Source organism: Arvicanthis niloticus, chromosome 1 (genome assembly GCF_011762505.2).
Source record: "Arvicanthis niloticus isolate mArvNil1 chromosome 1, mArvNil1.pat.X, whole genome shotgun sequence".
NCBI lineage: Eukaryota > Metazoa > Chordata > Mammalia > Rodentia > Muridae > Arvicanthis > Arvicanthis niloticus.
In genome coordinates, this window is record NC_047658.1 from 146,064,567 (window position 1) to 146,090,239 (window position 25,673).

The 25,673-nt window shown below is 36.9% G+C and overlaps 1 protein-coding gene across 5 annotated transcripts in view; it reads right to left on the reverse strand.

The window, feature by feature from the left end:
- Positions 1-845: 845 nt before the first annotated feature.
- The window catches only part of LOC117704160 (cytochrome P450 2C40-like), a 42,908-nt gene continuing 18,080 nt past the window's right edge, over positions 846-25,673 (reverse strand). For 2 of the 5 annotated variants that reach the window (XM_034496197.2, XM_076920467.1), the window contains exons 6-9: positions 23,559-23,700; positions 12,818-13,005; positions 7,654-7,795; positions 846-1,262 (exon numbers count right to left, since the gene is read on the reverse strand). In XM_034496197.2, coding sequence (XP_034352088.1) covers positions 1,084-1,262; positions 7,654-7,795; positions 12,818-13,005; positions 23,559-23,700 — 651 coding nt within the window. In that variant the 3' untranslated portion in view covers positions 846-1,083. Of the gene's footprint in view, positions 1,263-7,653; positions 7,796-12,817; positions 13,006-15,937; positions 16,796-23,558; positions 23,701-25,673 lie in introns of those variants that run through there. The other 3 variants (XM_076920478.1, XM_076920489.1, XM_076920507.1) reach the window with 3 other exon arrangements.

Sequence of the window (25,673 nt, forward strand, 5' to 3'; positions counted from 1 at the left end):
TTAGGTATGGACCTTTAATTCCTAATCTTTCCAAGACTTTTATCATGAAGAGATGTTGAATTTTGTCAAATGCTTTCTCAGCATCTAGTGAGATGATCATGTGTTTTTTTCTTTGAGTTTATTTATGTAGTGGATTACATTAATAGATTTCTGAATATTGAACCATCCCTGCATTCCTTGGATAAAGCCTACTTGATCATAATGGATGATTGCTTTCATGTGTTCTTGATTCCGTTTGTGAGAATTTTATTGAGTATTTTTGCATCAATATTAGTGAGAGAGATTGGTCTGTAGCTCTCTTTCTTTGTTGGGTCTTTGTGAGATTTAGGAATGAGTGTAATTGTAGCTTCATGGAACAAATTGGGTATTGTTCCTTCTGTTTCTAGTCTGTGGAATAGCTTGAAGAGAATTGGTGTTAGGTCATCCTGGAAGGTCTGATAGAATTCTGCACTAAAACCATCTGGTCCCTGACTTTTTTTGGTGGGGAGGCTTTTAATGACTGCTTCTATTTCTTCAGGGGTTATTGGACTGTTTATATGGTTTATCTGCTCCTGTTTTAATTTTGATACTTGGTATCTGTCTAGAAAATTGTCCATTTCATGCAGATTTTCCAATTTTGTTGAGTATAGGCCTTTGTAGTAGGATCTGCCGATTTTTAAAAATTTCCTCAGTGTCTGTTGTTATGTCTACCTTTTCAGTTCTGATTAAATTAGAGTACTGTCTCTGTGCCCTTTGTTTAGTCTGGCTAAGGGTTTATCAAAGCTTTAAAGGCATATGTGGAGGTCAGAGATTAATCCTTAATTTTTTCCCTTATGAGCACCCAAAATCGATTTAGAAACAGGTAATCAAAGTAAAACCTTTTTATTTGCAGTGACTTTTTTCATCAGGGTATTTTATATTGACTTCAGAAACTTTATAATGGAGAACTGTTATTCTTGAGCAATTAAAGAATAGAAGCCGTGAGAAGAAGGAAGTATACAGTAGCAGTTTTGGAATAGTGGTGAATAGAGGCTCCTGTGGGTGATTTCAGATAACAACACATCTGGAGCTTTCCTCATCTTCATTACTGTTTACTCATCTTCATTAGACAGGGATGAAGCACATCTGGAAATTGGAAGGCATAGAAGAAAGTCCACAACCTGGTTTTATATCAATATTCTTTGGGTCATCCAGAAATTTCAGATTGAAATTCTGTAAAATAGTGGTCAGGAATAGAAAAAGCTCCATGCGGGCAAGGCTTTCTCCCACACACATCCGTTTTCCTATGGGAAATAAAGGGTGAAAGGTCACTATGCCTTATACATAAGTGAGTTCCAGAGCCAGTGTTTGTAACTGACATAAGAGAATAAATTTGAATGCATTAGTGGATGAGTGGTTAGATGTATTGATTATTGTATGGACAACTACGTAAGCAAATAGTCAATGGTGAGATATATTTTTCCCTGTTAACATATGATGTTAAGAAATATATTGTTGAAGACAGGTCATCCAGATAAAATCAAAACAGAAAGGTTGAAGAAAAATGACAGCATAAATCAAATGAAACTAGGAGATATTCACAAAGATTTCAACTTAATTACAAATCATATACTTTGTTTTCAGAAGCTAATAGAACTTTATCCAAAAGTGAACACACAAACTTGGTAACAAAGCAAGTCTGAAAAAACATAACAAGCGTAAAACAACACTCTGAAAACAATCTGATGTCCATGGATTAAAGATGGTTATCAACAACAACAGAATCCACAGAAGGTTTTTAAAGTCATAGAAATTGATCAAGGCAATACTGATAGAAAAGCATGTAAAGCAAAAAAATTATTTGGTACATTTATATAATGGATCCCCATGCTGCTATTAAAAACAATGATTCAAAAAATTTCCATGCAAATGGATTGATCTAGAATATATCCTGAGTGAGGTAACCCAGCCACAAAAGAACACACATGATATGTACTCACTAATTAGATATTAGGCAAAAAGCTTGGAATACACAAAATACAACTCACAGAAGATATAAAGATCAAGAAGAAGGAAGACCAAAGTGTGGATATTTAAGTCCTGATTAGAAGGAGGAGCAAAATAATCCCAGGAGGTAGAGTGTGGGAGTGAGTTGGGAAGCAAGGAGGGGGAGAAGAAAAGGGGGATATGATCAGATATGGGAGGAGACAGGAAAGAGTGTCAGGAAATTTAACAGAGGTGTAGCAATGAAGGATGGGGAACTGAAAAGTCCCAGATGCCAGGAAATCAAGAGGCTCCCATGACCCAGTGGGGATGACATTAGCTGGAATACTCCTCCAAAAGAGGAGGGAGCACCTTTGAAACTTTATCTACAGGTTAGGCACAGCCCCTACTTGATATATGAGGTCACCCACTCACATCAAACTTTAACCCAGAATTGCTCCTGTCTAAAAAAAAAAATACATGGAAAATAGTGGAACAGAGAATGAAAGAAAGGCCATCCAGAGACTGCCCCACTTGAGGCTCCATCCAATATTTACCCACCAAACCCAGTCACTTTTACTTATGCCAAGAAGTGCTTGCTGGCAGGAACCTGATATAGCTGTCTCCTGAGAGGCTCTACTAGAGTCTGAACAACACAGATGCAGATGCTCACAGCCATCTATCTGAGCATGAGGACCCCATTGGAGGAGTTAGGGGAAGGACTGAAGGAACTGAAGTGGTTTACAACCCCACAGGAAAAATACCACTATCAACCAAATAGAACCCCTCAGAGGTTCCAGTGATTAATCCACCATTTAAAGAGTACACATGAAGCACCCAATGGCTCCAGGTGCATACTCAGCAGACAATGGCCTTATTTGACATCAACAGAAAAAGAGGTGCTTGGTCTTGGGAAGGCTTGATGCCCTAGCATAGAGGAATTCTAGAGACATGAGGTTGGAGTGTGTGGATGTGTGTGGGAGATATTTAAAAATGACGGCTCCCAATCTTGTTCTTAATCGCTGCCATCTTCCTGACTAGGCTAGGCCTGAGGTCATAATCAGCAGCATGTTCTCACTGCTGCTGTGGCTCAGGATAACAGCTCAAGTCGTTGGCTATAGCTGCCAGCTCAGATGGCCAGAGACACTGGCCCAGCCACCCATAAGACACCAGTGTGAGAGATGGCACTTCCAATCTTCTGTGCTGTATTCACAAGGCTGGGTTGCTGAGCCCAGACCACCCACCATCCACACAGGCCCTGTAGAAATGAGACTAATGCCTAGATTACCCAAAGTCTTTATATGTTTGATAATGCTCAATAACAAGATGCTCATGTAATTGGAAGTATTAACCAATTAACTAACCTAGATATAAGTTGTTACCCAGGACTGCTCTAGGTATATGCGTGGTCATCTATGGTGCCTACAACTCTGCCTCCCTAGTTCCTCCTCTTTCTTCTTCCTCTTCTTCTCCTTCCTCTTTCTTTTCCTTTCCTTACTCCTTCCAACTTGCAGGGAACATATGCTGCTACAGGAGAGCACCCTCAAAAAAGCATGGAGAGAAAGGATGTGATAGAAGGGTTGTAGAGGGGAAACTGAGAAAGGAAAAAAATGTTTGAATGTAAACAAATAAAACATCCCTTTAAAAATTGAATGATAATCAAAATTCAAACCAATGACACATAATAAATTCACTTCTAAAAGAAAAAGTCATAGTGTATCAAAACTAAGAGAGAGAGAAACAGAGATGAAGAGAGGAGGCAGTGGTATGGCTCATATTAACTATATGATTATCTGAAAGCTCTAGCCAAAAGAAGAAGAAATAACACCCAGAAAATGTAAACGGGAAGGAGCAGTCAAACTCAGGGCTGAAATCACCAAAATAGAAACAACAACAACAAAGCAATATAAAGAATCAGTGAAAGTAAATGTTGACTCTTTGGAAAAACAACATGACTGATAAACCATTTATAAAATTTACTAAAAGATGAAGAGAGAAAATCCATGCTAATAAAACTAGAGTTAAAAATATGATATGACAATAGAGAGTGAGGATATTCAGAAAATTATAAAGAAATACTATAGAAATATGTACCCCAACAAATTGGGTAAGAGAAAGTCTTAAGTGTGGGGAGCAGACAGAAGGTGGATATCATCCTTGCAGCCATCTTGAGCCATACACCCTGACAAGAGACTTGATTACAACAGCCTACAACAGCTGAGCACACTCTGATAACATCTTGTTTTAGATACCCAGGATCTTCTCTTGGGTGTGTGAGACTTAAAGGTGTGAGACTTAAAGGCATGACTTAAAGGTGTGATTTAGAGATAAGACTTAAAGGTGTGACTTAAAGGCATGGCTTAGAAGTGAGACATATAAAAGGCGAGAGGCAGACAGAAGAAATTAGTAGGCACTTGAGACTCAATACCAGAAGAAAGCAACTAGGAATTAGACACTTGTACTTGGAAGAGTACTTGGATGAGACTCAAGACTACAACTTGGAACTGGAAACTTGAAACTTGGAGACACTAGGGACTAGGAACTAGGGACTAGGAACTCAAGACTTGGGACTTGGACTAGGAATAGAGACTGAAGAATAAACGGGATTGAATCACACTCTGTCTGGTCTCCATTCCTCATGTTCATCCTCACTCTCTTTCTTGCTGAACCCTGATCCTCACACAAGAGCAGCCTGGGGCAGTGTGGGCTCTAACAATTTAGCCCCCAAGGCTTTTGGCAGTGTGGGTCCAACATTGATAGAGTGGTCCACGACATTTTGGCCCCCAAGTGTGGGGCAGCATGGTCCCCAACAATAAGTTCTTGATTTATACCAAGTACAAAAGTTAAATCAGGTTTCAGACTCATAGTTAAAGAGAAGCAGTAATTTAAAGACTCCTAACAAAAGAAAACCAGCATTAGAGGGATTTAGCAAAGAATTCTCCCAGTTTCAAAGAAAATTAAACCCAAAACTATTCTTCAAAATAGATAAAAAAGAAGCTGCCTAATTCATTTTATGAAGTCACAATTACCTAGATGCCTAAATGTCTTAAAGACTAACATATAAAAGAGAATTAAAAATTAAATTGTCTAACAATCATAGATGTAACACTCCTCAGTAAAAATGCTTACTAACAAAATAATATAATTCTCAAAAAGATTATCAAGTAGGCTTCATTCCCAAAGATGAAGCAATAGTTTAACATACATAAATCAATGTCATCCACAATATAAAGATAAGAACAACATTGCCATACATTCAAGAGGCACTTCCTGAAACACAGCATTTCTTCATGAAAAAAAGTGCTGGAGAGATTAGAAATAGAAGAAACATTACTCACCATAATAACAGGTTTTTTAGAGCACACTCACAGCCCAAATAAACAAAATTGGAAAGACTTAAAGCATTTTTATTAAAATCAGGAACAAGAAAATGATATTCATTTGTTCATATTTTTCAATATAATATTTGAGTATATGCTACAGTAATAAGACAATTATAGGAGATCAAGGCAATAAAAGCAGGAAAATAATATTTTAAAATATTCTTAACTGGAGATGATGAGACTGTATCTATAAAACCCTTAAATCTCTACTAGGTAAAGAGATATCAACAGCTGATATCTCTTTAAGGAAAGTATCAACATACCAACTTAACACACAAAAATCAACAGGATTTCTATATACAAATAAAAGTATACTTAGAGAAATCAGAGCAATAATACATTTCATGATATTAACAACAAAAAATATCTTAGGGTAATTCTGAACAAGGAGGTGAAAGACTTAAAAGACAAAAATTAGGATATTGGAGAAATAAATTGAAGAAGAAATCAGAAAATGAAAAGATTCCCAATGCTCACAGATCAGCAGGATTAATAGAGTGAAAACTGGTTTCCTGATAAAAAGCAATCTACAGATTCTGCACTATCCTCCATAAAATCCCTATACAATGAAGAACTTTCAGCTTGGTATATGAGAAACACAAAAACACCATGATAACTAAAGCAATCCTGAATGATAAAAAATGCTCAGAGATGTAACTATCATGAACCTCAAATGGTACTACAGAGTTATAGTAATAAAATCAGGATGGTATTGACACAAAAGCTCAATGAGACATTTTATGAGTTTGTTATCAAAATCACTTGATGAATGAACATGCATCCATGTCAACAGCCTAAACACAAGCTTTAGGTATGGAGATGTGACATTCATGAAAAGTATCTTCATTGGTGGAGCAGCAGGGAAGCCCAGAATAGTCTTCTGCTACCATCACAATTTTCCATGGTCTCATGGCAACCAGGAAGTTTCTTATATCTGTACCTAGAAAGTATTGTCTATCTGTGTTTCATTATTTTTATATAAATAAATGTGTATTATATTTGCATATGTGGGTGAGTGAATGACAAAATTAGCTAATTATGGAGTTCAGAAAACTTCTCAAGTTCTCCTGGAAGAGGAAATACAGGTGGTTGTTAGTACCCAAGGTAGGTGCTGGGCATTCTACTGAGGTTTATGGCAAGAGCTTCATATTCTCTTAATTGGTGAGCTATCTATCACATCCTTTATTGTTTTTGTAGGAATGTCAAACACCAGCCAAATTTCCAGCAATGACTGGGAATGTGTAACAAAACTTCAATCCTAATGAAAAGTTACTGGAAGCTGCAGGTTACTTAGAAAGGAAATGCAAGGTTTATTCATTAATTAGGCCATCCGTGCATTACTGATTCTCCAGAGGTTGTCACTAAACCAATAAACATATAACAGGATATAGTTCACTCAGTAATTATAAAAGGATTTATGAAGTTGGAGAAATATAATTTTTCTGATCCTGTGTTATGGACATGCGATGGTTGTGTTGAAATATTGGGGTGGTTTTGATCAACAGCCTTGTATACATGTATAAAACTAAAACAATAAAACACGAGATCTAAAAATATTATTCATTTTCTGCCACCACTTATGGTTCTCTGTGGAAGGTAAAAATTTATCAATTATATTGTTGATTTAATTTTGCATTTTAAATTTTAGATACTAGAGAGCAAAAATTGTGGAGAATTCTTCCAAACAGCATGCTTGTTCAGTGATATGTAATTCTTTTGACCACAAGTTCAACTATATCAGCCTGGTTGCTCATCTATTTCCCTCCATAAACTTTAGGCCTATTGGAGCATTTTTGGTGTTTTTTTCTTTCTTTCTTTTATTTTTTAATTTTTGAGTTTTTCTGTATAGCTGAGCCAGGAAGAGAGTGACACAACAAAGATATACATTCAAATTATGGTTGAATTTGTATCTTAATGGAGATTGATCAAAAGCTAAATGACATTCAGTTTTTAGGATAATGTCTTTTGTGTCCCCAAGATGTACATAAAAAATTGCAAATGTATAACCACTAGGGTGACTAGGAAAGCATGAATGTAGTGAGTCCTTTATATTTGATTCTGTCTAGGATAAAGTGTTTATATTTGATTCTGTCTAGGATAAAGATAGTGTATGGATGCTGAGAGTAATGCTGCTGATCATGCACAAAATGTGGGATGGGGTTGGTCCAGGCGGGGTAACCAGAAAGTGAAATATGATTTGAGATGTAAACAAATGAAATGATCAATAAAAATTCTTTAAAAATTCCAAGTCTACCAGCAATTGGGAGACATTGTACAGGTCACTACAGATCCACATGTCACTGGAGCTCTGGGAATGAATTTCTATTACCTGTTGAGAAAGGCATGAAGTAGTCACTTTTCTTAAAGTTTCCATTCCCATCTAGAAAGTGGCCAGGGTCAAACATCTCTGGGTTGGGGAACTCCTTACTGTCATGCAGCACTGATGACAGTGATGCTATTACTCTTGTTCCCTGCAAACAATACACAACAGAAAAAACAATGTACAAATATATCAGAGTGCTAAATATTATTCACCTTTTCCTCCACAAATGAAGTACAAAAATACTAGGGAAATTTCCACAGACAAATAATGCAAGGAACAGGGAGGAGTCTGATATTAGTCACAGTGTTGTGAGTAAGGTGCCTTCAGTGACACTTGAAGTCTGCATTGGGCATTTGGTGCTAATGCTGCTGACTCTTTTCACGTTTCCTTCAGTTTTATCTCATCACCTGCTGCTCTAGTTTGTCAACTGACTTTCATTGGTCACTTGGGTCATGATTTTAATGGAGGCTTGCTTTCTATGTGAAACAAATAGGAAGTCAATAATGCTGGTAAATAAGCAAGGTCTAGACAGACAGTTTTTACTTATTTTTCATCATGGACTTAATTCAGGTTTTACATGCCATGGATGGAAGAGTTTGCTCTCACACACAGAGTTTACATATGTAAAGACACATGCAAATATACAAACAGAAGGGAGACTATGGAAGGAAAGAAATTATCATAGGATGCAATACAACTTTTTAACATTTTTGTTTGTATTAATTCTTCTTTCATACAATACACCCTGAGAAGGGCCTCCCCTCCTTCAACTCCTCCGATTTTACTCATTAACCTCCTGTTTATCCATGATCCACTACCCCGATCTTTGCCTTCACAAAATAAATAAATGAATAAACAACCCCCCAAAAAACAAAAAAACAATGCCCCCCCAAGGATATCACCTGAACATGTCACAACAAGGTCTAATAAGACTAGGCATAAGGCCTCATACCAAAGCATGTCAAGGAAACTTGATAAGAAAAAACATTCTTCTTACTAAGATGAGGGAAAAAAGAGACACATCCCACTCCCATTGTTAGAGGTCACACTAGAACACCAATCCAAACAACTATAATGTATTTTCATAGTACTTAGTGCAGACCCATGCAGGCTCTAAAATTGTATCTACTATCTCTGTAAGTACCTATAAGCCCCACTTAGTTGATTCTGTTTATCATGTTCTCCTGGTGTCTTCATCTCCCCTGTCTCCAACAATCTTACCTCACCTTCTCTGGTGGTGTTTCCCAAGCTCTGCATAATATTTGTCTGTGTATCTCTACCTCTGCCTCTATCCACTGTCTTAGAATCTCCTTTGATAACTAGAGTAGGCACTAATGTAGCAGAATACTTTAGAAATAATTTAATTGATTTTTCCAATTGTATTCATGCCCATTATGAGTCCCTTGGATGTTCAACATTCAATTTCTGGACATCTACATCTACGTTTTGTCCAGCTGTTGCCCGTGATTTATCATGGGACTCAATTTATAAAAATCTCACAAGTTCTGACCTACCAAAACTTCAGAACATTTTCCAGGAAGGACAAATTGTAGGTTGAATATTTTATGCCTGAGTAGGTGTCCTAGTCCCACCAGTAGAATCCTTGACTGGTGAAATAAATGTCTAGTTCAGGCTCATTATTTCTTAATACTAGAAGTCCTCTCTAGGGTCCCCGTTTTATATCCCATGGAGTTTTTTGCACTAGATTTCCACAAACATTTCCAAACAGTAACCAATTCATCCTACTTGTAATTTAACCTGTCATCATCTGTGGATAGTCTCATGATTATTTTTTACTTAGTAGCTAATATCTACTGATAAGTTAGTACATAGCATGTTTGTCTCTCTGAGTCTGGGTTACCTCACTGAGGATAATATTTTTCTAGTTCCATCCATTTGCCTGAATATTTCATGAAGTCATTTTTGTGACAGCTGATTAATATACCAGTCTGTCAGTGTATCACATTTTTTTATCCATTCCTTATTTGAAGGGCATCTAGGTTGTCCTGTTTCTGGCTATTTTGAATAAAGCCATCATGAATATAATTGAGCAAATAACCTTGTGCTAGGGTGAATCATCTTTTAGGTATATAACTGAAACTAGACAAGCTGAGTCTTGAAATAGATTGATCCAAGTTTTCTGAGGAACTGCTGTATTCATTTCAATAAATTATCTTCCTGTTTGTACTCCCAACAGTAATACAAGAGTGGTCCCATTGGTTCACCTCCTGGTCAGCATTAGCTGTTACTTATGAAATTGATCATACCTATTTTGACAGGTGTAAGATGAAATATCAAATTATTTTAATTTGCATTTTCCTGATGGATAAAGATTTTGAATATTTCTATTTTTTTAATTTTTTATTGGATATTTTCTTTATTCACATGCCAAATGTTATCTCCTTTTCTGTTTCCCTATAGAAAAACCCTATTCAACACCCTCCACCTGCTTTTATGATGGTATTCCCCCACCAACTGACCCACTCCTGCCTGACTACCCTGACATTTCCCTACACTAGGGCATCCAGACTTCACAGACCAAAGACCACTCATCTTATTAATGACTAAAATATGTATCAGGCCATCTCCTGCTACATATGTGGCTGGAGCCATGGGTCAATCCATGGTCAGACTCTCATTGGTACTTAGTCTCTGGGAGCTCTGGGGTTAAGGGTCAAGTTAGTTGATATTTATGTTCTTCCTATGGAGTTGAAAACCCCTTCAGCTCCTTCAGTCTTTTCTTTAACTCCTTTTTTTATGAACCCCATGCTCAGTCTAATGGTGGGCTACGAACATCTGCCTCTGTATTCGTCAGGCTCTGGTAGAGCCTCTCAGGAGACAGGGTCCTGTCAGCATGCTCTTCTTGGCTTCTAAAATAGTGTCTAGGCTTGATGACTCTTTATTGGATGAATCCCCAGATGGGTCAGTCTCTGGATGATCTTTCTCTCAGTCTCTGCTTCACATTATGTTGCTGTATTTCCTCCAGAATTTTTTCTTACCTTCTAAGAAGGATCAAAGCACCCACATGTTGGTCTTCCTTTTTCTTGAGTTTTATGTGGACTATGAATTGTATCTTGGATATTCCAAGCTTTTGGGCTACTATCTACTTATCAGTGTGTGCATACCATGGCTGTTTTTTTTTTGTGTGATTGGGTTACCTCACTCAAGATGATATTTTCTAGTTCCAACCATTTACCTAAGTATTTCATGAAATCATTATTTTTAATAGCTGAGTAGTATTCCTTTGTACAAATGTACCACATTTTCTGTATCCATTCCTCTTTTAAAGGACATCTGGGTTCATTTCAGCTTCTGTTTATTATAAATAAGGCTGCTAGGAACATAATGGAGCATATCTCCTTGTTAGATATTTGAGTTTCTTTTGGGTATATGTCCAGGAGTGATACAGCTTGCTCCTCAGATAGTACTGTATCCAATTTTTTGAGGAACCACCAGACTGATTTCAAAAGTAGATGTGTCAGCTTTGAATCCTACTAACAATGGCAGAGTGTTCCACTTTCTCTTCATCCTTGCCAGTATCTGCTGTCACCTTAGTTTTTGATCTTAGCCAGTCTCACTCCTGTGAGGTAGAATCTCAGGGTTGTTTTGATTTGCATTTTCCTGATGTCTAAGGGTGTTGAACATTTTGTGGGTGAAAGCAGGGATTATACCTGATATGTAAATCCACCAATGTAAACCACAATATAAACAAACTCAAAGAAAAAAATGATCATCTAATTAGATGCTGTGAAAGCATTTGTCAAAATTCAACACCCCTTTATGGTAAAAGTCTTGGAAAGATCAGAAATTCAAAGCCCATACCTAAACATAGTAAAAGCAATATACAAATAACCAGTAGCCAACATTAAACTAAATGGAGAGAAACTAGAAGAAATCCCACTAAAATCAGTGACTTGACAAGGCTGTATACTCTCTCTCTGCCTATTCAATATAGTTCTCAAAGTCTTACCCAGAGCAATTAGACAAGAAACAGAGGTCAAATTAGAAAGGAATAAGTAAATACCATTCTTTGCAGATGATATGGTAGTATACTTAGGTGACCCAAAACTTGCACCAGAGAATTCCTAAACCTGATAAATAACTTCAGCAATGTGGCTGAATATGAACTTAACTCAAACAACTCCATAGTCTTCCTATACTGTAGCCCTTTGGATACAACTTAATATAGTAAAATCATTTTTCAAATCATGTAAATTCTTTGAATTTGACAGAGAAATATTAGTTATATTGATCAGAAATGTTATAAATGTGCCTACATATCAGTTGTTCTTCTTCATTATTCAGTCATCTTTACCTCATAATACCTATGTCAACCTCATTATTTCTCTAGATGAATTACATATTAATAGTATAAATTACATTTTCAGTTTGTGCAGTCATTTTTATGCTCTGTATGGGTACATATTCCAAGTGTTTTTATATACTTCTATAGTTATTACATTTTCATGAATTTAGAAATTCATAGAAGTACAAATTAATGATTTCTAAAATTCATCAATTGGATCAATAATAACTTAATGGCAATAAAGTACAAACAGATGAAAATAAAAGTATAGATAAAATGTTAACCAGAAGTCACCTTGAATTCTGCATACATTTTTCAAGAATACACCAATGACTAGTAAAATACATGAAATTAGGTAAAATAAAATCACATAATGATTAAGTCATTTTTATACACCAGGATTTGATAATGATAACAAAAGAATATTCATTATTCTCTTAAACTCAAAAACTACATACAAGCTATATCATTGAAAGGAAATTATTATGACTAAGATAAACCAAACATAAGTCAAGGTTCAACATAACCTTTTCATGAGTTGAAGAATTAAGCATATAAACTATTTTTTAAGTATTTGTAGATGTACTTATCTATAATAAAAATTTCAAAAAGAGTTTTGGTGAGTTTAACACTAGTTGAAAAAGATACCTGAAATTATAAACAACCTATTTTCATCCAATAATGTTTGGAATAAAAAACAAATGTGGAATTGCCACTACCATGTTTCTGCCTTTTTAGAGCTCTTTTTCCAATTATGAACTAGCAGAAGCAATTCAGAGCAGCAGTTTGATGGAGAGGACTAGAACCACACTGAAACTGCGAACATCAAGAGCATAGAAGTGTAGCAGAAAGAAACAAGCTTACCTTGGGTATGATGTATTTTCTGAATTTAGTGTCACATATCACTTCATGGATCACATTGTTTGGGGAAATGCCAATGAATCTCTGGACCTCGTGTACCATGGCATTTGTGTAGGGCATGTGCCTCCTGTCCTGCATACAGGGGCTACGGTGCCTCCCAATTACACGGTTAATCTCTTCCTGGACTTTATCTGGATATAATCAATGTCAAATATTCAAATAAGAAAAACATAGCCTGTATAGCCATTAATGAACAGTAACCTAGGCCATGAAAAAGTGACCCAGTAGCATGTTGAATGTAAATTTCAAGTGGAGATGTAAACTTACATACATAGGATTATTGTAATATATATTTATATACTTATTATATCACATAACTAGTATGAATCATTATAATATGCTAACTGCTTTATCCATTGTATCAAGTAATATGAGATATAATAAATATTGGTAATAATAAAACAGTACAATTTGGCATTATTGACATTAATAAAATATATCAGAAATAAGTCATTAAAATGTTAAATGTATGCAGTACTTAATATAAAATTATGTATATGCAGGTTTTACTGCAATTTTATTCTACCTATTTTATTTTTTAAGATCAGTGGACAGGTTCATCAACAACAAGTACCTAGAAATTTATTTGTATTTTAAACAATAACTGTTTTTATGTACTCAATTATACACAACATGTATTGAGACATTGGTATCAGAAAAGAACATATCAGTTAACGTATATGTTATTTATAAATAAATATATGCAAGAAGATAATAAACAAACTTACATATTATAAACATATGAGTTTGCACACATGCACCATTGTTAGATTATCATATTTAGTAATATAGACAAATTGTGAAAACAATTGCAGATATGTAAATATGATTAACTATTTCCAATATAAGAGTGAGTTTACATTGTTGATATACTTTTTGATTAATACCTGCTGTTCACTTTAGTTTATAATTTTCCTTTTTATGATTTAGCATTACTTCCAAGTATTAAAGTGGATGTTTCAGCTCCCCAAAGAAATGTGCACTTAATGAAGACATGAGAAGACACATTACTTCTGTGTCATCCCTCATTCTCTGTTCATTCCTGCAGCATCCACCAGGTAAATACCAAATCTGGGACTTTCTAATTCTTGTGCCCAGAGTAGTCTCTGAAAGTATCATCTTCTCTCATAGGCTATATAGGTATCTGGAGTTAATTGCTTCCTGCAAAGTTCATTTAGACAATTGAATAGAAAACTACTACAAGGTTTGATAAAGAAAGCAACATAGGAAGCAAAATTTATGGTTGTAGCAATATATTTATATTATGCTTTTCATCATATAATACAATCATCAGATGCTCTTGATAATTCTGGTGTAGTATCAAAACTTTAAATGTGGATTGGGTATGAGCCTGAACATCTTTGTGCTTTCTTTCCATTGTTTACATTCTGCTCTTTATTTTGTTATTTCTGATGTATGTTTGGAAAAAATTGCCTATTCAAAACACAGAGATATTTGCAGTGCATTACAGTCTTGGTGGTAGACTCAGCAGTTGATATTCATGAAAGGTTGAAGAAAAGAGCTCTGAGACTCTCTATTCAACATTGCCAGTTCTCCACTTTCAACCTCTACATTCTTCTTTTCTTGTCAACCATTCAATGTTCTTTTACAAATAGATTTTTCTGTTGACTTTTAAAAGTAATTCTGTTTTTGTGTTGGTAACTCTCGTCTAAAGTATAACATAATTAAGAAAACAGTGGAAAGAGCAATCTCTGGTTTTCAACCTGGGCTTTTATTTAAAATTGTCAGATACAAAGAGGGAACCTTAGGGATACTGGAGAGGCACAGTACACTTTTCCTATTTTATAGCACATGTTCCCCTATCATCTCCATGATATTTTCCCCATAAATCTTCATTACTACTGTATTATAGTTATAACAAGAAGGATTCTCTTCTTTACTGTTGTCTTGTTTTTCTAACCTAAAATGGCTTAATTCTGTCTCATAATTATGCTATTGTCATCTCAATAGATATTGACACAGGATGGAAAGTGTGTTTCATTAATGTTGAATGCCTTGTTCTATTTAAACAAAACATTTTACAATAATGTTATTTGTAAAATGAATTTTTTTGGTATATTAGGAAAAATATTGTTCATCACAATTTGTATTGAACAAGATAAATTTTCTATACTATATATTTGATATCATAACCTAGATATCAAAGGCAATAAGCTTATCATGAACTAAATAATTTAAAATGCTTTACAGAATAAAAATATTCTTAGGATGACACCTGAAATACTAGACTATATTTTGTAATATAATGATCAGGTTTCCTTTAACTACTCCAGAATTAAATTTATCACAATGAAGAAAGCAACTGCAAGAATTCTTCTGCTCTGAAGGCCTCAATTTGGGGATCAAAATATTATGCAACCTTGGTGCAATGTTGTGGGGAGCCAACAGAAGGCAGCTATCATCTTTGCAGCTATCTTGAGCCATATACCCTGACAAGAGACTTGTTTACAACAGCTTACAACAGCTGAGCACATTCTGATAACAACTGGTTTTAGATACCCAGGATCTTCCCTTGGGTGTGTGAGACTTAAAGGTGTGATTTAGAGCTAAGACTTAATGGTGTGACTTAAAGGTGTGGCTTAAAAGTGAGATACATAGATGGAAAGGTAGTGGCTAGTCACTGCACAACTGGAGTAACTCCAAGGATGCAAAATTTCCTCTTAGAATCCACTGCAGGAAGCTGTCAGGAGCAGAAAAGGACACACTTGCAGAATAGTCAACTGATTATATCTGCCTAGACAGAGTTATCAGCCCTTAATAATTCTGCAGCACTAAGGTCTGTCAGATAATTCTGGGCCAGAAGCCTGAAGTTTTGATGCTCCAACGTTCGGTAGTATAGGGGCTTTCCAGGTGTTCAGTAGTCTCTATAAATTGGCTAAGTTTTAGAAGTTATGCTTAGTGCTTCCCATAATTTCAGTTAACTGAGTCATTCTGGATTTCTGACAGGGTTGAAGACCTATAGTCTCATAGCCAATCCTGGCTATTTACTTTGAGAGAAAAGATCTGAGTAGATGGTTTTCAGCTGACATTCATTCTAAAGCCAAGAAAAAAGCCAGGTTCAAAACTAAGTGTTTTAGTTAGGAGAGATGACAGAGGTTCTGGTTAGTCAAAAAATGATGGACTGGGTATTAGCACTATCTTGTACATCACTTGTACATTTAGGAATAATTATGCTCTAATTGTATTTTGAGAGAAAAGTTTTATTTTAACAGGAAGGGTGATATGTAGGAGGAGCTAAGGGAGAAGGAGTACCGAGAGGAAGAGATGGAGTAAGGAGAGGAGAAGATGAAGGAGAGGAGAAGCAAGGTGATGAGAGAGAGAAAGAGAGAGGGGGCATGGAGGCAGATGTTCACGTGTCTCCACCAGTCAAAGATAGTTTATATATCTAGGTTGGGTATTGGGTTACACTTCTGATTGAGCATTACCAAACTTATAAATCCTTTGATTAACATTTAAAAAAATTGTATAAAAGCAAAAAGGAAAAAGGGGCATGGGATAGGGGTTTCTAGGGAGGGGAAATGGGGAAAAGGGATGGCATCTGAAATGTAAATAAAATATAAAATAAAAAAGTGAAACATATAAAAGGCAAGAGGAAGACAGAAGAGAGGATCCAGAAGACAGACACTTGGACTAGAGAATTAGGACTTGAGACTTGGTGCTAGAAACTAGGGACTTGGAACTAGGAACTTGGAGAGAAGATGAGAGACTGGAGAATAAACAGGACTGAATCACACTCTGTCTGGTTTCCATTCTTCCATCTGTCCTCACTGTTTCTCTTGCTGAACCCAGACCTGCGGACTGGAGCAGCTTGGGGCAGTGCAGGCTCTAACAGTTTAGCCCGCAAGGCTTTTGGCAGTGCAGGTTCCAACATTGATAGAGCGGTTCTCGACACTTTGGTGCCTAACATGGGGCAGGAAAAACAAGAGACCCAGTGAGGGATGTTACTGGAAGAAGGATCTGCCGAAAATTCAGAAGTTAAAAGAAGGTGATCACTGCAGGAATCTGCCGCACTGAGAAAGGTAAGTCGTGTTAATGAAAATGGGGCAAGAAATAAGTAATCCTGAACTCAACTCTCTGTTTTTATTTTGCTGTTTACTGATCACATGTGTTAATTGTCTGCTTTTGCTTCATTCCTTAAATGCTATCCTTTATATTCAAAATAAAAAGTAACATATTTATCCAAAATTAGAATCTAAAATACAACCAAAGGTTGATGATAATTTGTCAGAGCCAGATTGTGCTGACCTAGAGGAAGAGGCAGCCAAAAATTACAACCCTGAATGGCCCTCTTCCCAAAGACTGCCTCCCTATGTGCCTCTGATTCCAAGGGCTCCTGCAATGGAGATGGCGCTTATAGATTCCAGAAGGTAGTTATAGGAAAAATATCTTTTCTTAAACAACAAATAGAGTTTGAAAAAGAGTATCAGGAGTTAATTAATCAGCCACAAAAATTAAAGACAGGGAAGATGTCTCAAGAAGTAAACTTTGAAAATCCCCCCCCAGCTTCTTGCATTCCTCAACCCAGAGTCCAAAGGCAGCCCCTATCATCTAGCTTTAGATTAGCCACAGATCATCCAGAGAAGGGAGACACTGAGGCTTTCCCTGTATCCGAAACCAGAAACGATCAAGGGATTGCTTGGATACATCACACAGGGTTTAATTTTCAAATTATTAAGGAATTTAAAAATGCAGTATCACAATATGGTGTCAATGCTCTGTTTACTCTTGCAATTTTAGAGTCTGCCACAGAAGAGTTACTGAGAGCAGTTCTAGCAGTGGTGACTAATTTATTTGGAAATCCGAGTATCATGAGAATTGTAAAGAAACAGCTAGAAGAAACATTCAGGCAGGCAATGGTTGGTCCTTTGATGCCTTAGTAGGAGAAGGGCAATTTGCTTCTAGTGATAACCAGATGCAATATGATCCAGGCTTATTCACTCAAATTCAAAATGCAGCCATGAATGCTTGGTGCAAACTCCCGGCAAAAGGGGACCCTGGTGCATCCTTAACAGCAGTCGGGCAAGAACCTGATGAACAATTTTTTGATTTTGTTCATAGATTGATGATAACAGCAGGGAGGATATTTGGTAATTCAGAGGCAAGTGTAGATTATGTAAAACAACTTGTATATGAAAATGCAGATCCTACCTGCCAAGCAGCCATTGGACACTACAGAAAAAAGACAGACCTTATGGGATATATCAGACTCTGTTCTGACATAGGTTCCTCCTACCAACAGGGTTTACCTATGGTGACTGCCATGCAAGGACAATCAGTAAGAGATTTTTTGGCTAGTAGAAACCAAAAGGCCTGTTTTAAATGTGGCAAGACAAGCCTAGACACTTTGCAAGAGATTGCAAGGCAGAAAATGAGTTAATCCAGGGACAACCCAGCAAACAGCCAGAGCTCTGCCCACTTTGCAAATGTGGAAGGCATTGAGCTAGTAATTGTAGGTCCAAAAAAGATGCACAAGAAAATACCCTTTCCCATAATCAGGGAAATGGGAACAGGGGCCAGCTCCAGGCCCAGAACCAACACAAGCCAAAACAGGCTTATGGAGCACTCAGTTTCATACCAACAAACAACAATCCCTTTCAGAACTTAGTCGAGCAACACCAGGAAGTACAGGACTAGACCTCAGTTCTGCCACCCACACAATATTAACCCCAGATATTGGGACCTCAGGCCTTACCCACTCGAGTGTTTGGACTGCTCTATCCAAATGTGTTTGGCCTGATAGTGGGAAAAAGCAGCACTACTATACAGGGACTACAAATTTTTCCTGGAGTTACAGACAATGATTATCAAGGCGAGATTAAGGTAATGGCCCAGGCAGTTCAGAATATAGTCACCATTCCTACAGAAAGGAGGATAGCTCTCAACTATTGTTACTTCCATCGTACCCCACTAATCACAAATATAAGAGTCCTAAGAGAGGGGATCAAGGCTTTGGTTCCTCTGATGCATATTGGGTACAGCCTATAGTTAAACAAAAAACCTATGATGACACTGTGGCTGGATGGAAAGGCATTGGTTGACACAGGATCTGATGTGACTATCCTAAAACAAAGCAATTGGCCTGCCACCTGGCCTCTGACCCCAACCTTAACCAATCTAAGGGGTATTGACCAAAGTCAAAATCCACAACAAAGCTCTAAGGTGCTGACATGGAAAGATAAAGAAGGCAATACAGGGAATATACAACCCTATGTCATCCTGGGCTTTCCTATTAATCTCTGGGGCAGAGATCTGTTATCCCAGTTGGGATTTATTATGTGCAGCCCTAATGAAGTAATCATGGCTCAAATGGTAAACTCTGAACTTTCTCCAGGGAAAGGATTAGGAAAAAGTAAAGAAGGGTTTACTCATCCTATTAAGGTTTATGGTAACACCGGAAGAAGAGGCTTGAGGGCTACTGATTCAGCTGCACCTCTAGGGTGCTCTGAAGATCCCATCACCTGGCAAGGGGACTCACCCATCTGTGTGGACCGGTGGTCCCTAACCACTGAAAAATTACAAGCTGCTCATTTGCTAGTGCAGGAGAAATTACAGGCAGGACATTTAGAGGAGAATAACTCTTCCTGGAATACCCCAATATTTGTCATTAGGAAAGAGACAGTAAACTGGAGACTGTTGCAAGACCTGAGGGCTGTTAATGCAACCATGGTTAAGATGGGAGCCTTATAACCTGGGCTGCCCACACCAGTGGCCATACCTTTAGGATATTATAAAATAGTTATAGATTTAAAAGACTGTTTTTTTTTTTTTTTTTACTATCCCATTGCATCCTAATGAGAGAAAGTGTTTTGCTTTTAGTGTTCCCACTATAAATTTTAGAGAACCTATGAAGAGATATCAATGGAAGCTCTTGCCTCAGGGTATGGCTAACAGTCCTACCTTGTGCCAAAAGTTTGTGGCTTCCACCATAGAGGGTGTTAGAACCATGTGGAAGCAAATCTATATAATTCATTTCATGGATAATATTTTAATAGCAGGGAAATTTGGAAAACAGGTACTCCAGTGCTTTGATGATCTTAGAACAGCTTTACAGGCTGCAGGATTACAAATAGCACCAGAAAGGTACAATTACAAGATCCATATTCTTATTTGAAATTTCAGATTCATGGTCCACATATTATTAATAGTTAAGGACACCTTGAGGACTGATTCCCTTAAGACACTTAATGATTTTCAAAAATTATTGGGAGACATTAATTGGCTTCGACCATATTTGAAACTCAACAGGAGAACTCAAACCTCTGTTTGAGATTCTCAAAGGAGATCTTGACCCTAAGTCTGGCAGTGCTCTAACAGAGGAGGGTAGAAAAGCCGTACAGAAGGTGGAGAGTGCTATTTTATCTCAATTTGTAACTCATATTAATTATTCTAAGCCTTTATATTTTCTTATTTTTAACACTAAACCAACTCCTACTGCAGTGTTTTGGCAAACTGCACCCATATTATGTGTTCATCTGCCCTCATCCCCTACGAAGGTTCTTTATCCATACTATGTTGCTGTAGCTGATATGATTATGTTGGGCAGAGATAATAGTCAAAAATATTTTGGAAAAGATCCTGATGTAATAGTGCAAGCCTATACAAGGCATCAGGTTGATTGGCTTATGCAGAGTTCTGAAGTCTGGCCTATTGCATGTGCCTCATTTGCTGGTCAGATAAATAATCATTATCCATCAGATAAATTGGTTCAGTTTTGTAATTGCCATGCATTTGTTTTTCCATCTTGTACCATGCATGCACCTATCAAGAAGCATTGCTAGATTTCACTGATAGTTCCTCATAAGGAACAGCTGCTTATGCCTTTCAAGATCAAATAGTCTCCTTTCCTACATCATTTGTGTCAGCTCAATTGGTTGAGTTACATGCTGTTATTGGTGTGTTTCAAGCATTTCCATATCAAACCATTAACATTTATACAGATAGCTCATATATAGCTCAATCTATCCCTCTGCTAGAAACTGCTGCGCAAATAAAGCAATCCTCAGAAGCAGCCAATTTGTTTTTACAGTGCCAACAACTAATTTTGAGGAGAAGGTGTAAATTTTTTATAGGACACCTGAGAGCCCACACTGGGCTACCAGGTTCTCTCTCTGAGGGAAACACAAAGGCAGATCTAGCTACTCGTGTAGCTGCAGTGACTTTATTAGATATACCATCTAACTTGGATCAGGCAATAAAGGCTCATGAGTTATATCACCTTAATTCTAAAACTTTAAAAATTATGTTTAAAATTACCAGAGAACAAGCTAGACAAATTGTTAAACAATGTCAATCATGTGTTACACATTTACCAGTTCCTCATTTTGGCGTCCAAAGGAAATGATAACAAACAGTATCTGGCAAATGGATGTTACTCATTATAATGAATTTGGCAATCAAAAATATATACATGTATGTGTAGACACATACAGTGGTTTCATTTATGTGACATTACAATCTGGAAAACCAAGCAAGCATGTGATCACTTATATGCTTGCTGCAATTGCTGTATTGGGTGTGCCTAAACAGATAAAGACTGACAATGGCCCAGGTTATACAAGCTCCAGTTTCCACCAATTCTGTGAAAAATTAGGAATACTACATAAAACGGATGTTCCATATAATCCACAGGGCCAAGGTATGGTAAAAAGGGCACATTGAACCATTAAATGTCAATTTGAAAAATTAAAAAGTGGGAATGGTACCCTACCAAGGGATTTCCCAGAAATATCCTTCATCACACACTTTTTATTTTAATTTTTTAACTTTGGATTCTGAAGGAAAATTTGCTGCAGATAGATTCTGGCATCCTGATACAAAAAAAAATTGCAACAGTCCTCTGGAAAGACCTGTTAACTAGAACCTGGAATGGGCCAGATCTAGTGCTCATATAGGGAAGAGGTTCTCTCTGCATATATTCCCAAACTGCAGATGCTGCATGCTGGCTGCCAGAGAGACTGATTAAACAAATAAACAACAATAACAAATCCAGGGAGGAGAAACCCCCTGAGAAGCATATTTTTTCTTTGCAGGAAACATGAAGATGCTTCTCAATTGCCTCCAAACTGGAACAGATCAACCAGCAAACCTGACTTGGGAAGTCCTCATTGTGTAAGGAGACATCACTACCCATACCTCCAGGTTGGCTCTATTGGACTCTTGGTTCCTCAACTTATGATTTAATGAGGAAAATTGTTTAGACTCAGTTGAAAAACCACTACCACATTTACTATAGTTGTTTTTTGGGTTTGAGATTGACTGGAGAAGGAACAAAGATTTTCCTGCTTTTTTTTGTTAAGATCAAAGCTATGATCAGTTCTGTATTTCTATAGATTTAGATTCTGCTATAACAGATTTATAAACAAAATAGAAGAGGCTTATACATTTTACTCATCTGATAGAGGGAGTTATGTGTTGCCCTTAAAAAAGAGTGTTGCTGTTATACTGACTATTCAGACATTGTTAAGTCTCTTGTCTCTTGGGTCCATGTTATTCAACAAACTGATGGCTTTTGTATGACAACAGATAGACGCTATTCAAATGAAACCCATACAGGTCCATTATTATAGGCTGGAAGTAGGGGATTCTAAAACCTCTGTCATTAAGACTAAAGAGGACTAACCCCTAACTTATGAGCTAAGCCAGATAGTCAATGACAGGTAAGAGAACACTTCAAGACCCTTGTTTTTAAAAAGGGAGGCCTCACCATCCTAAGACAGGAGCTCAACCAATGGCTGTTGAGTATCCAAAGACAAAAAAGGGAGGCTGGAGTCCTTTGTTCTGACCTAAGGCAGGCATGCTTTCCATAAGTTTTCCCAGCCTTCCCTTTTGAAAAAAAAATTAAATAGGGGGGCCTGTGTGGAGCTGAGAGAAGGTGACTATCATCCTTGCAGCTATTGTGAGCCATATACCCTGACAAGAGACTTGTTTACAACAGCCTACAACAGCTGAGCACACTCTGATAACATCTTGTTTTAGATACCCAGTATCTTCCCTTGGGTTTGTGAGACTTAAAGGTGTGATTTAGAGCCAAGACTTAAAGGTGTAACTTAAAGGTATAATTTAGAGATAAGACTTAAAGGTGTGACTTAAAAGCATGGCTTAGAAGTGAGACATATAAAAGGCGAGAGGCAGACAGAAAAGAGGATCCAGAAAACAAACACTTGGACTAGAGAATTAGGACTTGAGACTTGGTGCTATGAACTAGGAACTTGGAACTAGGGACTTGGAGAGAAGAAGAGAGACTGGAGAATAAATGGGACTGAATCACACTCTGTCTGGTCTCCATTCTTTGCATCCATCCTCACTCTCTCTCTTGCTGAACACGGACCCATGGACCAGAGCAGCTTGGGGCAGTGCGGGCTCTAACAATTTAGCCCCCAAGGCTTTTGGCAGTACAGGTTCCAAGACTGATAGAGCAGTTCTCAACAAAATGTATGCTCAAGGTTCTTACCATAGATCACCAGCCAGAGAACTTAGACAAAGGACTATTCTTGATGGCTTTTTCAACAGCTAAAATCTCTTAATTTTATTCAGTCATCAGTCTCATTAAAGCCAATAAAACAGAAATATAAATACTGATATTTTGAATAAGAATGTGCAGGATACCATGTGCATCTTCCTAGCATCTTCTAGGAATGCTGTGCTTCATCACCTATGTCCTTACCTGTGATGTGTGGGTGCTTTATCAAGAGCAGGAGAGCAAATCTTATTGTTAAGCTTAAAGGCTCTGTCCCACCAAAAAACAGTTTAGTCACAAATGATGCCAGCTGTTCCAGTGTATAGTTCAACTGCTGATTGCCATTTTCCTAAAAATGATTTGATACAATTATCTGGTAAATATTATCCTTGAACAATCAACTACAATTGAATATAAAATATTGGAAAAATCTAGGTTTTTAATAACAGAATCTAGAAAGTTCATCAGTGGCAAAATCTGTTACACCATTTTAAGGTTTGTGGTGTACATGTCAAAACTTCATTTGTCAAACTTATTTTTCCTGTTTTTCAAAATTGCATTCCCAAGTTTATGTTCTTGTGTGTGTGTGTGTGTGTGTGTGTGTGTACAGTGCATAATAAGTTTACAGAAAATATGAAGAGAAGCTGATTTTGTTTGCTGTCTATTCCAATTAAAACACATGTAAGAAAAGATTCAGGTTTCATCTTATCTGCACATAAAAATATGCTCAAAGAAACCTATACATTTAACATACTAAGAATCTTGAAAGACACTTCACTCTAATGCTTTATGTCTCCTTTGCTGTATCAACACTGGGTTATAATGAGTCTCTTTGTATCTGAGTTCTACAGATTCTTTATATTTTTAAGGCATTCCTAACTAGATTTATTTGTTAGGAAGCACAATTTGATTAATTCATGATGTTGTTCTTCCAGTGGATTTTCAATCCCATTCATCTCCTTCAGCCCCTAATTCTTCCAATATGTTTCCCGGGTTTGTCCCAATAAATGGCTGTAACTGCATTGGTCTTGTTTAATAAAATAAACTTTCAACCAAAAGTAATGAACCCAGATGGGGAGGGACACATTATCTTCATCAAAGGAAAAACACACCAAGAGAAAGTCTCAATAATGCTGAAATGCATGGGCACCCTTATTCATAAAAGAACTTTTACTAAAACTCATAACATGCATTGAACCCCACGCAATAATAATGGGAGACATCAACACCACACTCAATAAAAGACAGGTCTTTGAAACTGAAACAAAACAAAGACAGTGAAACTAACAGAGGTTATGAACCAAATGGGATTAATAGACATCTACAAAATATTTCACCATAAAACAAAAGATTATACCTTCTTCTTAGGACATCATGGTACCTTCCCCCAAACTGCCCATCTAATCAATCAAAAAAAAAAACCTCAAAATGTATGAGAAGATTAAAATAATCCTATGTATTCTATCAGATCACCACAAACTAAAACTGATAGCAAATAACAAAAAAAGGAAAGAAAGAAAGAAAGAAAGAAAGAAAGAAAGAAAGAAAGAAAGAAAGAAGACACACATAGCCATAAAAACTGGACCATTCTCTACTCAATGACAACTGGGTCAGGGAAAAAGTTTAGAAAAAAAAGATTTCTAAGACCTCTCTGGATATTTTAACTTTGAATAGTGTGATTACCAATTTAAAGAATGCTACTCTGCTGAGCTTTGATGCTACAGATACTGCTGATAAAATTGTCTATGTCCTGAGTTCAGTATTTCCATTTTAGTCAAGTTTCAAGAATAGCATATATAGATTGATCATGCTAGCCCTTTTTGTCCTGGGGATATGTTTATTCCTGCACATTGTGTTAAAGCTTGTCTTTAACATCATCACCATGTTGGGGGCCAAAGTACATGGCTTGAAACTAAAAATGGACTCCCATACAGAGTTATTAACTTAACAGGCTGGTAAGCCAAGGACAGATAAGATTCTGCACAGAGGCTTATCATTATAAGACAGAAGTGCATGGCTTTTGATAATGCATATTCCATGACAAGTAAGGAAAGCATTCTTGTCAAAATATACAAAGACATGCTCAGATTTGTTTATGAAATATAAAAGGGGGAGAGGCAGATAGCTTTGGGGGCTGTTTGGAAGGATTCTGACATTGGCCAAGGAAAAGGAAATGGGTTGCAAGGCAGTGATCTGACATTGTCCAAGAACAAAGAAATGTGCTTCAGGCAGAATCTGACATTAGGCTAAAACAAAGAAGTAATTTCAGGCAGGAATCTAAATCTTACGCTAGAACAAAGGAGTAGGTTTCAGGCATGAAAA